Here is a 16043-nt window from a genome sequence, read left to right on the forward strand (position 1 = left end):
GGGTATAAAATATATTAACCTTTCTTTATTTGTTTCTTTAAACTTGTCAGCAACCCACCAGCCACCTACCTTGCCCGAAGGAGAAATCACTACAATTGAAATTCACCGGTCCAATCCTTATATTGAGTTAGGAATTAGCATAGTGGGTGGCAATGAAACTCCTTTGATCAACATTGTTATTCAAGAGGTTTATCGGGATGGGATCATTGCCAGAGATGGAAGACTCCTTGCTGGAGACCAAATACTTCACGTATGGAATCTAATTAAATTGTCTATCTACTTGCATGCATTCAATCATTGCTGTACAGTATGTTATGAGATGGTGGTAGTTCTCCTGCCAATCTGTGTTGTGTAAATGTTAGCTTTGCAATATTAGTTTAAAAACAAATTATTATTCAGACTGAGCAGAGTCTGTTATTCCAGTACTGATACCAATGATTTACATAGTTCATGGGGCTCGGCTTCCTATAATTATTTCTGTTCAATAGCTTTTAAAATGGATAAGAAAAGCTGAGTGTATTATTTTCTATTTTTAATGGTCTGAGGCTCTCCTCCTCTCCTTTTGAGGTATAGCCACCCCCTCCGAAGAAAGCAAAGGTTATTTTTGGTTAGGAAGTTAATTTAATTTGCCTTTTGCAATTGCATTTGTGAGTTACGGGATTGATTTTTTTGCCTTGTTTATTATGCTAACTCGTCGGTCATGTTCCCTTCCAGTTACAGCTTCCCTGCCATTCCTTATTACTTGAAATCAACAATTATGTTTAAAAACAAAAAATGTTGTGGTGAAGTCCTTCACTGATGTGATTTGAAATGTTCTGTTATGAATATTAGGGTTATTTTTCCTATTTAAAATTAACAGATAAAATAACTTGTATAATAAATCTAGAAGAATGAGGAAACAGCAGAAGAAAGTATTAAAAGCTCTGGTTCTGTTTTATTTTTAATGAGTTCTTTTAATTTTATTTTCAGCTACTTTAAATATTTCTGTCCTTTGGATCCGACATACCATAGTAAATGCTCCCTCATTGCCAACTCTGGACAATTCCACCTTTTTTACACACTCACTCACTCCAGCAAGTAGACATGGTTGGGAAATTTTAGTATCCTTTAAATAAAATTAGCATGGACTTCAGAAAATAAAACCTTTCTTTCCTGACATTAGAGAAACCAGCCCTTTTACTATCTCAGAGTATTATGACAGAGTTGGCAAAAAGTAACCCAAGCTATGTGCAAAACCAAGCAATTGCAGGTGTTGATTGGATGCTATATCCAGTCACTAACCCCAGCAGCCAATGAGAGCCTTTTGGTAATCAAGGGCTGTGCCATGAGCTGCCAGAATGGTGAGCCTGTTGAAGTTGTAGAAATTCTTGTTGTTGAGCAGCTGGCAGTTGTGGTTCCAAAAGCTCTAAGTATCTGGAAAGTGACTCTAGATGGGAAAAAATTGGAACTGCGGTGTAAAAACCCTATAGACCTCATAACACTGAATCTCTGCAAACTCTGTAAGCAAGTTCAGTAGAATCCCCTTGCCATTGTAAGAAGGGCATATAGAAGCAGTATGGAGAGGTGCAGAAGACACAAACCCGACTCTGTGGAAGACCTAAGGGCTTCCTTGCTTAGAATTGGCCTGTGTTGGTGAAATGAAATTTAGTCGGCTTGGCCTTTGCAGACCAAAACTAGGTATTCTGTTGCATGCAGTTATATGTTCATGCTTCAATGATGGACATCTGAAGATCTCTTCAGAGAGTGTTATCTGAGGAATTTAGACAAGCTGAATATGACTGTAAGGTGAACTTTAGAACTTCTTGCCTACCCAAATGGAGAAGTATTTTCTTTTTCAGGTAACCTTTAATACTTGACTGAGGGCACAAGGTTTAATACTATTATATAAAATTGTAAAGTATATTTCATATCAACAGGGTTTTAAAAAAATCTGATTAATTCATTGTTTAGAAATACATGCCTAACATTTTAAACATCTAGCTTAATATTATTTAATGTATGTAATTTTATGTAAACATTAAGAAAGTAAAACAATTAAAAATATTAATCACACGATTAAAAAATAGTCTAGATTAATCACAGTTTTAATCACACTGTTAAACAATAGAATACCATTTATTTAAATATTTGGATGTTTTCTACATTTTCAAAGATATTGATTTCAATTACAACACAGAATACAAAGTGTGCAGTGCTCGCTTTATATTATTTTTATTACAAATATTTGCACTGTAAAAAAGATAAAAGAAATAGTATTTTTCAGTTCACCTCATACAAGTACTGTAGTGCAATCTCTTTATTGAGAATGTGCAACTTAAAAGTGTAGAATTATTATTTTTTTACACAACTGCACTCAAATAAAACAATGCAAAACTTCAGAGCCTACAAGTCCACTCTTGTTCAGCCAATCACTAAGACAAACAAGTTTGTTTACATTTATGGGGGATAATGTTGTCTGCTTCCTATTTACAGTGTCACCTGAAAATGAGAACAGGTGTTTGCAGGGCACTGTTATAACCAGCATTGCAAGGTATTTGTGTACCATGTATACTAAACATCCATATGCCCCTTTATGCTTCGACCACCATTCCAGAGGATATGGTTCCATGCTGATGATCAGTTCTGCTAAATAACAATCCAAAGCACTGCAGACTGATGCACGTTCATTTTAATCATCTGAGTCAGAGCCACCAGTAGAAGGTTGATTTTCTTTTTTGGTGGTTCGGGTTCTGTAGTTTCTGCATTGGAGTGTTGCTCTTTTAAGACTTCTGACAGTGTGTTCCACACCTCATCCCTTGCTGATTACAGTGTTGCATAGTGGCGTTATGGACCTTTTGATGCACCATTATGTTACGTATCACATGATGTTATAACGCACAGTTGAGGGTGGTCTTTATTTTGGCAGAGAAGAGTAAAGAGAAATATGTCTTTGTTCAAGGACATCTTACTTCGAGCTCCTGTAGTGTCATCTGCTAAACGCTGAAAAGAAGGTGTTTGGCACTTTTTCACATACTCTGTGTTTCACTTAGAAGATCTGTGTGGAAGAAATAGATGTTTTGCTTTCACACCCAGCTTGCTTTAGTATGTTTTAGAATTAACACAGTAGTGTATAAGAAGTAGACCATTGATGCCTTCTAAAGCAAGGACAACTAGGGCTTAAAAGTATTACTCAGTGGATGAAAAACAATTGTTCGTGGTTGGTTGGTTTGTTTTTATATTGAACTTGTATTTCATTTCAGGTTTCTCTTTCATGGCACATTTTTGAAACAGACCAGAAAAAATACGCTTCCTTTAACACATTTCCCATATAAACTCTACTTTTGTAGGCCTATATGACATTGGTGGTCATTTCACTTATGTTAAGAAATGTCATCTATCAACCAAAAGAAGTTAGTTACCAGTTGTAATACAGATTAATAACTGAAACATCTTAGATACTTATCAAAAGACGTCCTGGAATAAAATGTCTGTCCGAGATTCCATTATAAATTCCCGTTTTCAGGGATTTGTTACCAGGTTATATTTGTCTGTTTCACTCCTGAAACTTACAGATTGAAATGACTAAGATACAAAATAGTCCATAATGGGCATATTATTATTTATCAGCACTCATTTACTAAAATGATACATTTATTAAGGGTGTTTTTTCTCAAACTTTTTCCTTCATTTGCTTCTTTGTGCTTAAGTGTTGCAGCACATGTACCGATGATATGGTAAAATCACCGAATGTTTGGAGACCCTTACAACAGTGGTTCTCAAACTAGGGCCGCCGCTTGTTCAGGGAAAGCCCCTGGCGGGCCGGGCTGGTTTGTTTACCTGCCGCATCCGCAGGTTTGGCCGATCGCAGCTCCCACTGGCTGCGGTTCACCGCTCCAGGCCAATGGGGGCTGCAGGAAGGGCGGCCAGCACGTCCCTCGGCCCACGCCACTTCCTGCAGCCCTCATTGGCCTGGAGCGGCGAACCGCAGTCAGTGGGAGCCGCAATCAGCCGAACCTGCGGATTCCGCAGGTAAACAAACCAGCCCAGCCAGCCAGGGCTTTCCCTGAACAAGTGGCGGCCCTAGTTTGAGAACCACTGCCTTACAACATCATCCTTAACTCATCCCATTGTACCTTGAAGTTCCAACCTTAACTATGAATTTCCCGTACTTTTTGTGGATTTGACTCAGATACTTAATGTTTAAATTCATTGTTACAGGCAGATGTTTTTGATTTTTTTTCTACTTTGTTTTTTCTCTGTCAAATCTCATTGCTGTATCAGGTGTATTTATTGTTTTAGGGACTGCAGGAAAAGCTCGTACTGAATTGATCCTCTCGAAACATTTCTGCCACAAAAAGAAATACTTTATATTCCTAGAATCAGAGATTCGTAGGACTGGAAGGGACCTCAAGAGGTCATCTAGTCTTAAAAATCTCCAATGATGGAGATTCCACAACCTCCCTAGGCAATTTATTCCAGTGCTTAACTACATTGACAGTTACAAAGTTTTTCCTAATGTCCAACCTAAATCACCCTTGCTGCAATTTAACCCCATTGCTTCTTGTCCTATCCTCAGAGGTTAACAAGAACGAGTTATTTCCCTCTTCCTTGTAAGAACCTGTTATGTATTTGAAAACTGTTACCATGTTCCCTTTGAGTCTTCTCTTCTCCAGACTAAACAAACCCAGTTTTTTCAATCTTCCCTCACAGGTCATATTTTATAGAACTTTAATCTTTTTGTGTGTGTGTGTGTGTGTGCTCTTCTCTGGGCTTTCTCCAGCTTGTCCACATCTTTCCTGAAATGTGATGTCCAGTACTGGACACAATACTTCAGTGTGCAACTGATTGTCCCTGTCTAAGTAGACGACTTTGCCTTTGTCCTTACTGAATTTCATCTTGTTTACTTCAGACCATTTATCCAGTTTGTCCAGGTCATTTTGAATTTTAATCCTATCCTCCAAAGCACTTGCAACCCCTCCCAGCTTGGTATCACCCGCAAACTTTATAAGTGTACTCTCCATGCCATTATCTACATCATTGATGAAGATATTGAACAGAACTGGACCCAGAACCAATTTCTGTGGGACCCCACTCAATATGCCCTTCCAGCTTGACTGTGAACCACTGATAACTACTCTCTGGGAATGTTTTTCCAACCAGTTATGCACCCACATTATAGTAGTTCCATCTAGGTTGTATTTCCCTAGTTTATGAGAAGGTCATATGAGACAGTGTCAAGATATACTACACCTACTGCTTCCCCCATATCCACAAGGCTTGTTACCCTGTCAAAGAAAGCTATTAGGTGGTTGTTGCTATTGTTTGTTCTTGACAAATCAATACTGACTGTTATTTATCAGCTTATTATCTTCTAGGTGTTTGCAAATTGATTGCTTGAATTATTTGCTCCATTATCTTTCCGGGTACTGAAGTTAAGCTGACTGGTCTGTAACTCCCCAGGTTGTCCTTATTTTCCTTTTTATGGATTGGCACTATATTTACCCTTTTCCAGTCCTCTGGAATCTCCCCCGTCTTCCATGACTTTTTGAAGAGAATCATTAATGGCTCAGATATCTCAGTTATTGTATTAGTGCATATCAGAGTAGTGCGTCAACAGGTCTGGCAGTTTATGTACTGTAGGGTTTGGTTTGGTTTTTAAATTAACAATACAGGCTGTAAGGGCAAAACTTAAGCCCATTTATATCAACAGGAGTTTGCTATTAACTTAAATGGGACCAGGGTTTCACCCTAACACTTCTGCATTTTAACTGTTGATTTTTTAAAAATGTATTGCACTTTTTACCTTGGGATTAATCATAATCAGAAAGAAACCTTTTCACAGAAGTATATTGGTTTGGATAAAACTTCATTCAGGAGAGGTTTCTTAGGTCCAGGGCAAAATTCCAGGTCAAAACCCAGAGACACAGATTCACCCAAAGAATAGCTAGTAGCCCAGTGGGTAGGGTACTCACCTGGGATATGAGGAAGCCAGCTTCAAGTCCTTGCTCTGCCTGGCTTAATGTAGGAACTTGAACCTGGGTCACCCACGTCCTAGGTAAGTGCCCTTCCTGCTAGGATAGTCTGTGTTCCTGTTTTTTGTTTTGTTTTGTTTTTGTGAAAAGCTTCAAGAAGTCCTATCCCAATGTACAATGGGAAGCATTTCTGAAATCTCAAATTTTTACAGGGCTGGAAAAACATTTCCTCCCCAGCTCAAGCTTACAGTTTACAGGCCCGAAAGTATTTATACCAGCCCACCAAAGTTTCTGTAGCGCTGGTGGGTGTTGAGTTACAGAATTTTAAAGTGAAGGTGTCATCTGATTTAACCTTTATAGTTCCAAAAATTTTGTTGCTCTTCAGTGTCAGACATGTAAAACTTAAGGCCAAGGGTTTCAAAACTTGAATGTGTAAAGTTAAGCACTCATTTCTGGAAATCTTGGCATTAGCTTCAGAGCTCTTTAATTCACATGTTAGTGAATATTTGTACCTCCTCAATGTTTCCCTCTTCCAGAGACATCTGAGAGTCTGAGTCTCATGTTAAAAGCAACAGAGGGTCTGTATTGGGAGCATAAGCTTTTGTGGGTAAGAACCTCACTTCTTCAGATGCAATACTTCTGTTAGTCTTAAAGGTGCCACAGGAGCCTCTGTTGCTTTTTACAGATTCAGACTAACACGGCTACCCCTCTGATACTTGAGTCTCATGTTGTTGTTAGCGTAAACAGTTTGTTTCCATGTTGAAGAAGAGCTACAATGGTCCAATTATATTGAAAAAATGTTGACTTTATGCTTTTTTCCCCTAAGTCTAATATTTTCCTCCACTTAATTGTGCTGTGGTCATTCTGAATGTGGAAACAGGGAATTGCTCAAGATCGCAGCAGTAGCATGACACTCCAAGGTGCTCTCATTTTCCTAGGAGAGGAAGAAAATTTGTGTTGTGTATTACCAAAGTTATTAAAGTCAATTTATTCAGACTTACCATCTCTCTTCTCCTCCCATTCCTACTATTTTAGCAGCCAATATTCTAGAATTCCTAAGAGTTAAAGATTAATGTTTTCAAAGCATTAGCTGAAATTCCAAGCCTTCAGACCACTTCCAGCACTGAGTCTAGCTCTAATAGTTTTCAGATAGAAGTCAATAAAATCAGATCAGATTTGAGGTGGAGTTGCTTAAAAAAAAAGGTATGATAATAGGAATGATAGACTTAATTTAATATTCTGCATCTTGCGCACTTTTGAATTATTTGATTGTAGCTCAGACGTTGGTATTTCAGCCCAGCAGTGCTAATTTCTCTCTGTTTTTTATGGTACACGAGGTGCATGACTTAATATAGATGGTCTTGAACTGGCATCCAAGACAGCATCTGTCTCTGCTTCCTTGTGTACTTATATGGTGTCTCGTTTACATTTCTGTTCCTGAGCTCTAGGACTGCAAAATGAAGCTGATAAACTGTGAAATGGACATCCTATAATTCAGATACACTTATATGTTGCCCTAAAGTATAGTAATATAAAGTATGCTGAAATATATGAAAAAAAAAATTTCTTCACACTCTAAATATGAATTAGAATTGTCCAGTAGTCAAAAACAGTATTCTACAACATATTGTACTATAGGTCAAATTTTATAGGTTTAGCAGTGTTCAGCCAATCTGGTAATCTGACTGGTTGAATATCTGAGCACTTATCCCAACTGGTACAATGTGTTTGGCTGTCACTTTAAATAGAACAAACAGCTTCTTCCCTGAGCATACAGGGTGAAAGACCCAGGATGACCAGACGCAAATGCACTGGGAGACGGAGAGGTTGGCAGTAATTTAGAATGTGGTGAAAGTTAGTGTTAATTGCAGTAGTGATGGCGTAATGTTGATGTGGATTAGCTTTGTAGGCTCAGCTGATAAAGTGTCTATTTAGGAGAGAATTGAATGGAGAGAGGGAAGGAGCACAGTGGGATAAGTAGATAATTCCAGGTATAGACTATTAGAGGTTTGTAACAGGGTCTCTGAACTTGGCAAGGATTTTATTGATACATCTAGAAACAAGTAAACAGATATGAATATTGTTTTACTTCTTGTTTTCCAGGTCAATAACTTTGACATAAGCAACGTGTCCCATAACCGTGCTCGAGCTGTTCTTTCCCAGCCCTGCATGGTGCTGCATCTCACGGTGCTCCGAGAGAGACGATTTGGAAGCCGGACACACAACCATGCTGACAGCACTTCGCTGCGAGAAGATGGCTTTCAGGTGACGCTGCATAAACGAGACTCCAGTGAACAGCTTGGCATTAAATTAGTGCGCAGAACAGATGAGCCAGGAGTTTTTATCCTTGACCTTTTGGAAGGGGGATTGGCTGCTCAAGATGGCAGACTTTGCAGCAATGACCGGGTACTCGCAATCAATGGACATGACCTGAAACATGGGACACCGGAACTTGCTGCTCAGATTATCCAGGTAAACTCTAATGGGGTACTTTATTCAGTCTGAAACTTTAAAATTTATTATGTCAGGACACTTATTGTACCTATCGCCAAATTTCACCCCAAAATGGCATAGTACAGTACAGAACAACTTGTGTATTGTGCCTAAACTGTATAGTGGTTTTGGCAGATGTTACTCATTACTAGTAGCTGAAAGCCTGTGCTGTCGCTCAGGTAATTTTATAAAGATGTGTGTGTTTAAAAACAAACAAACAAAACAGTTGAGAACTTAAAAATTGGATGGAAACAGACTGTGAATCCCAGAGATGATTGAACCTAGTGATATTCCAATCAAAAAGATTTCCCAGCCATGATTTTAGCTAATTTCATTTCCTTCCCACTGACTCAACAGACTTTCTAGGCTTCAGGGTGATATTTGGGGTTATTGTATGGGGGGTGATGTGACGGATTCCCCCCAGAGTGGCACCTAGAACTGGGGTACCACTGAGCCCGCCTGATCCACCAGCCTGGGCTCCCTCTTGCACTGTGGTGCTGTGATAAGTTGCCAAGCTCTCCAAGCTTGCTCTTTCACCAGCATACACAGAGGTAGGGACACACTCAGCTGCAGCTTCACATAGATGCTGAGATCAGCTCTGCATGGGAAGGCTCAGCTAAGGCACCTCCCAGTTGCTAAGGCACGCACCCCCTCTGGAGTGTAAATCCAAAATTATACCATCTTGCACTGCACAGGGAACTGTACAGCGTAAGCTCATAAAAGTCTCCCCTCCCTCAATGTGGAGAGAGAGATGGAACAACTTTCTGCCCCAAGTTATAATTTTTACACACCAGTTTTAGACAAAACAGAAACAAGTTTATTAACTACAAAAGATAGATTTTAAGTGATTATAAGAGAGAGCAAACAGATCAAAGCAGATTACCTTAGTAAATAAACAAAACCACAAACTGATCTTAACACACTAGATAGGTAGAATATGAATTAGCAAATTCTCACCCTGAATGATAAAGAGGCTGGCAGATTCTTAAGGCACAAGGTGCCTTGGATTTCCCAGGTTTTCATACACAGGCTAAAAATCCCTCTAGCCTGGGACCATCACTTCCCACAGTTCAGTCCTTGCCCCTCAGGTGTTTCCAGGTGTGTTGTTGTAGGGAGAGTGAGGTCCCACCATGATGTCATTGTCCCCCTTTTATATCTTCTTCCCACTTGCTGGAGAGCTCTTTTGCTGTGATGTGGGTCAAACAGTTCCCATTGCTATCTCTGAGAGGTTTCTATTGTACACAGTTCCTGGGGTAATCCTTGTGCTTGTGTGCATTTCCTCAATAAGCCATTAACTGTTTGTCCTTTTTTACTGTTGTACCTGAAAGGCTGCTTTTGGGTGTTTTTCAACCTCACAACATGTTTCACATGCCTCACATACATAGCCAAACTTCATAACTTCACATAGGACGGTAGCACATACAATCCAATGAGATATTAATGTCTAGCAGAACTAGATTTTTAGAATGATACCTCACAAGGCAGACTTTGCACAAAACATATCCTAATTATATGACAGTGGTGAATATTGGGGTGCCAGGTGTCACAGGTGGTTGCATTGATTTGTGTGTGGGTTGTGTTGGGCTGGGAGAGTTGTGTGGGTGGCAAATGAGGGGTGTGTGCTGCATTGAGGGGTAGTGGTGGTGATTTGCATGCTGGTCGTGTTGTTGTGCAGAGGGGTGGTTTTGTTGATTTGTTGGGGGTTATGTTTGGAGATTTGTGTTGGTTTGTGCAGGTAGTAGTTGGGTGCGCAGGTGTGGCAGCTGGGCCAAGTATCTGTGCAGTCTCCCTCATACTGCCAATGAAATTGTTGCATGCAAATTACCTGTAGAGTAATGATGGTGACTAGTTGTGTTACCTCTGTTATTGCAATGGTCTGGGACTCTTGGCATGGCATAAATACATGCCTTTCTGGTGTAATTTGTGAAGTCAAAATGGCTGAGAACTTAAAAATTGGATGGTAACAGAATGCAAAACTCAGTGAAGATACAATCTGCTGATATTCTGTACAAAAGGAGCTCCAACCATGCTTGTAGCTGATTCTATTACTTCACACTGACTTTACAGCCATTTTAGACTTCAGAATAACACAGAGCAACATTCCTGGAATCTTTTATAGAGTTGTCACATTCCGGGGTGCAATCCAGACTGGTAAGAGGTTGTGTCACTGCCTGCCCCCTAACACTGGGTGCCTCACAGTGCTTTACTGATATAGCTCCCAAACTGGGCCACTCACAAACAGGCAAACAGCATGCAGGCAACACCCTGAGTGTCTGTGTTTAACTACAGTTCTGACCCCAGCAGCCTGTCAGCAACACTCCAGTCACATTCTGGCTTCCACCAGCCTTGGTTACTCCTTGCAGGGTGGCCCCAACACATTCCCAATCCCAGATTTTCCCCCAAAAGATGTGTTCTGCACTGTCCAGCCCTCTCTTGGGCAGTTCAGATATTAGAGGCCTCTGTAAAGGGTCAATATGCAACAGTTTGCTACTTGAACTGGAGTTACCTAAACAGCTCAGTTTAAACACAACACTGGATTAGCTTTGATTAAAAAAAATAAAATAAATGTATTTAACTACAAAGAGAGAGATTGTAAGTGAGTACAAGTAAAAGACATTAAAATCAGAAATGGTTACAAGGGAAATAAAGATAAAATGCTTTCTAGTAGCTAAACTTAACAAGCTAGACTTGGTTCAAAGTAAAATTCTTACCACAGGTTTCCAGCAACATTGCTGACCAAATTCACAGGTTAGGATTCTCTCTTATGTCAAAGGGCTGGCTCCTTAGTCGACTTAAGTGAGCGAAAGAGATCGAGAGATGCCTTGGCATGTTTTTGCCCCTCACTTTTATAGTCCAGTCACCCTTTGAAGTGGATTCTTCTGAGGATCACCCCTCAAAGCAAAGTTTACTCAAACAGTAAAGAAGGTGATGTGGAGGCTGGTGGTGAAGGTGTCTCCATGCTCTTTCTTCCCCATGCGTGCTGAAATGCAGATTTGCCTTGTCTCCTGCCATTTCCCCATCATGCTGTTTCAAGGAGCCTGTTTACTTCTTAAATGTAAATTGAGGTAAACATGCATTCCTTTGCCTAGGATAGACCCATTTAACACCTTTTGCCTAGTCAGGCCCGTGTGAGTTTGAACATATGCTAACATCATAATACAGGGGGAATTAATAACTTCACATATAATGTTGCTACATGTATTTCACCATGATATTATGGACCAGCAAGTTATTAGTTTTCAAATGATACCTCACAAGGCATATTTTGTACGATTGTTATTACAATGGTGTGTAGGTGTGAATACAGTGGGTGTTTTCAGTCACAATAGTGCAAAATGCACTGCAAACACCCACCCCCTCAGATGAAACCTAGAAATTGAACCGATGTGGCCAGAAGTGAAAAGTGTGTTGGCCTCCTCCAGTGTGTGCCATAGCTTACTGAAAGTTATAAGACTATTCATATGTATAAGGTGATCTCAGTGTAGTCTGGAGTCTAATAGAAGAAATCAAGGAAGATCATGATACTGTGTACTTATCACTCTCTCTATCGCTAGATGTCAAAAAGCTTTATGAAAGTAGGTCGCATTGTGCCTCAGTTTCCCTATCTGTAAAATGGGGATTAAAAAGGAAGTAACTTGCCCAAGGGTCACATAACCAATCAATGGCAAAGCTGGAGGTGGAGGCGGGGGTCTGATTCTAAGCCATGTACTCATCCAGTAAACCACCTTACCTAAACACTAGGACTATGTAGAATACTGTAACTACATACTCCAACAACAGTTGGAGACTTGTGATACTGGTGGGGGTTATTTGCTTGTATAATTTAAATTTCATCTTAAATATCTCTTGTAATTAGCGGGAAATTCTAATAATCTTGTGTTGGTTTTTTTTGTCCGTTTTTCAATATATTGAGATTTTGAAGAGGTCAGATTTCTATTTGGAGATCTTGGTGTTGGGATTTTGGAATATTAGGGTAACCATTGAGCTTTTGTATAGTCTCCAAAACTACACAGTTTGGTGGTCTGATTATATATTCTCTCCAACTTCTTCAACAAATTTTCTGAATCTGCTTACAAAGTTAGTTATTCTAGGTAAATAATTTGTTTTTAAATATCTATTAAGATTTGAAACATTGAGTAGTTTTGAAAACTATAAAATCATCATCTGTCAGTGTACTCAGTCCATTTTCTTGTTATTATTTCCTTGTATTACCAAAGTGCCTGAAACTGAACTGAAACTGGGGGCTTCGTTGTATGTACTCAGAGACAGACCCTGTCACAGAGTTTACAGTCTGAACAGACAAGAGAAAGGGAGAGAAAGAAAGTATTAATATCTCCATTTTATAGATGGGGAACTGAGGCAGGAAAAAATAAATCACTTGCCCAGCATCACACAGGAAGTCTGAAGCAGTGCCAGGAATTGAACCCAGATCTCTCAAGTGCCAGCTCAGTACCTTAGCCACAAGACCATCCCTCATCTCTTAATTAATAACAATACAGTGAGAACTTTATTATTATTTTCATTTTGCACATCTCTCCCTCAGGCTAGCGGGGAAAGGGTGAATTTAACAATCTCCAGACCAGTGAAATCGCAGACAGTCGCTATTCTCCGAGAAGCAGGGACTCATAACAGCAGCCAGCACCAGGCGCAGCAGCTGTTCCACAGCAGACACAGTTCGCATAAGGTTAGTGTTTCTCTCTTTCTCCACTTGAAAAGAAAATGTAATAGCATTTGATGGTATTCAGATTTGCTGGTTACAGCGACACATACAAGTCTGGTGAATGAGATAAAACTGTAGCTCTGGAATCGTGTGTGGGACAGTGGGCAACATGTTACCACCATGAGGAAGGATTGCCATTCAGGAGCATCCTTTGGACTTCTGCTGTGCAAACCATTGAACTGCAAGACCCCAGGAGCTGGAGCATATCCACCAGCCATATAATATTCCTGGGACCATTCTGCGGCAAAAAAATAAAAATTCTGCAAATTTTATTTGTCAAAATAACACTACATAATCATACCAGTTTCAATTATTTTGGTAATTTATTTCAAAATACCTGTCAGCAGGCATGTCTGTAACAATACAGACACACAAAAATTCCCCTGGGAGTAGAGAGAGAAAGAAACCCCTACGACAACCCAGTTCCTGTTTCTCTGCCCCCTTGCGCCCCCCAGAGCCCAGCTGGGGTGGCAGGAGATGCAGGTGGGGGGAGAGCCCAGGGCTGGGGCGGCAGGAGGTGCGGGTGGGGGCCAGAGCTGGGGCGGCAGGGGGTGCGGGTGCAGGGGGGAGAAGAGCCCAGGGCTGGGGTGGCAGGAGATGTGGGTGGGGCGGGGGGAAGAGCCCAGGGCTGGGGCGGCAGGGGGTGCGGGTGGGGGGGGAGCCCAGGGCTGGGGTGAGGGGGCGGCAAAAAACCTAGAGCTGGCTCTGTCCCTACCATTTACAGCAAGCTGCAGCATGAGGTTTCAGTGCCACACTCCTTCCCCCTCCCTTTCCTGTTAATTGCAGCCGAGGGAATGCTGGGAAATGTAGTTCTTTCCCTGCTCCAGGGCTGGCTCTATAGGCAGGGAGCTAACCAAGGAACTACAGCTCCCAGGGCTCCCTGTTGGTTCTCAGCTCCCATGCTGGATTCTTGCGCCCCTGCAAATTTGCCGCCCCAAGCACCTGCTTGCTTTGCTGGTGCCTAGAGCCGGCCCTGCAAACACTTGTCCTCTTCACCCCCCAGAGCTCAGGGATCCAGAGGGAGAAACAGCCTGATGCTCGGTCCCAGGCTTGCACAGCGTTTCCTGCGCACCGCCCTCTCCTTCCCTCAGGGCATGCTGGGAACTGCAGCTGCCAGGAACCCTCTAGCTCCCGCCCTCTCGCCTCCCCAGGTGTCTCCTATGTGCAAGCTGGGCTCTGCCAGGTCCAGTGGAGGCTAGCAGCACTGCAGCCCATTTCTGTAGGGGAAAGGAAATTCTGCGCACTCGTTAATTTCTGCAAAATTCTGCATTGTGCAGTGGCGCAGAATTCCCCCAGGAGTAATATAAACAGATTATCATTGCCTGTGGTGGAAAAAGTCATGTTTTCCCTTCCCTGAATCAAAGGAAAGAGAGCTGTGGCTACTGCATGGTTACTGGCTGGCTTATATTTTACATGATAGGGTGAAGGACAGAATGAAGAGACTCCATGAATCTAGTGTGGCATTATACAGAAGTCCTACTACAAAAATAAAATACTGTTCAGAGCTTATGCTTCAGATAATTTGGTAGCTTCAAAAATATGACTTCTGGCTCTTCAAATTCAATGACTCATGTAATCACGTAGAGTATCAGGCCTTTAATAGGCCTCCTTGCTATCCTTGATATCCTTTTTCAACAAACGGTGTTGATAACCGAATTCAATCTCAGTCACTTAAGTTGTGAGCACTTTAGGTTTTTGCCAGGATTTTCTTCCAAAAATTTGAGAGATTTCAGAAAAGGGCCAAAGGGGTTTCATCATATAGTTCACCTGCACTCCGCTCTTAATCCGGGGTTGGTTTTGAAGTTTTTTGTCTTAAAGAATTTTGTTTACATAATTGTACAGCACCAGCAAGCAGATGGCCACAAAGCCTGATGGAATTAAAAATAAGCTGCATTTAATATGTGTACAGTGATATGTGTCTGCCACTCTAATACTAAACCACTTCTGGCATTGTGTAGTGGGAATATAAAAGGGTACCACTTTTTTCATATGTGGGGAGGAGGTGATATAACTGCCACTGGAAGATTAACTGGTGTAATTTCTTATTTCTGTATTTTTAGCTTACCTCTAAATCTTCTGTAGATTTGAGATGATCAGTGGAGGTAAATGTGGAATGCTTTGAATATATCACTAAGTACGTGAGGATGAAGGCATTTAAGCAAATAAAATACATTTGGGCTTGTCTACATAGGCAAGTTAATTTGGATTAAGGTGAATTTAAATTGGAATAGCTATTATAGAATAACTCCTTTGGGGACACACTTATTCTGGAGAAAGAGTGTTTTATGCTAAATTAGTCTAATCTACTTCCAAAGTGGATTAAACTAATTGGGAATAAAGCAATCTTATTCCAGAAAAAGAATGTCCACACATGGAGTTAATCAGGATAGCTATTGCAGAATAACTCCCTGGGTAGACAAGCCCTTAGTTCAGGTTTAAACCCTCCTGATGGTGTGAAGCCAAACATAGGTAAACCTGATTCTGGAGACAAGCTGCAAAAGAAAAAAAAACTGCATATATAAAAATAAACTGTTTAAAAGGTGTGTCGGCTTGTGACCCTTAAAGTACATATGCTTTTTCATTTCACATTGAGTCTGTAGAGTTTGGTCCATATGATACTTACAAAAATGATGCACTTAGTAAGTGTGACTTCCACCTAAACATCAAAGTCCTGTGTTTCTCAGTGCCATGATGCTAGCCATATGAACATATGGATTTTGTGCAGCAGCACCAAAACTTGGCATTGCAGATCTTCAATGTCCAGTGCAGTGATATCCTCTCTAAGCATATTGTAAGTAAATTAGAAGTGAGATTTAAAAAATGGATGCTTAAAGTTAGACTCCTAATCCATATTTGGGTACCTAAATAAATGGCTTGAT

General features: G+C 40.7%; 1 protein-coding gene across 8 annotated transcripts in view; it reads left to right on the top strand.

The window, feature by feature from the left end:
• Window positions 1-16043, top strand: part of LNX2 (ligand of numb-protein X 2) — an 88110-nt gene that overhangs the window by 58239 nt on the left and 13828 nt on the right. For all 8 annotated transcript variants that reach the window (XR_010597827.1, XR_010597826.1, XM_065581387.1 and 5 more), the window contains 3 exons: window positions 51-250; window positions 8055-8423; window positions 12988-13128. Coding sequence is in view for 6 of the 8 variants with exons in the window: in XM_065581387.1 (XP_065437459.1) it covers window positions 51-250; window positions 8055-8423; window positions 12988-13128 (710 nt within the window). In the remaining 2 variants the exon portion in view is untranslated. The remainder of the gene's footprint in view (window positions 1-50; window positions 251-8054; window positions 8424-12987; window positions 13129-16043) is intronic.

The sequence above is a fragment of the Chrysemys picta genome, chromosome 1 (assembly GCF_011386835.1).
Source record: "Chrysemys picta bellii isolate R12L10 chromosome 1, ASM1138683v2, whole genome shotgun sequence".
Classification (NCBI taxonomy): Eukaryota; Metazoa; Chordata; order Testudines; family Emydidae; genus Chrysemys; species Chrysemys picta.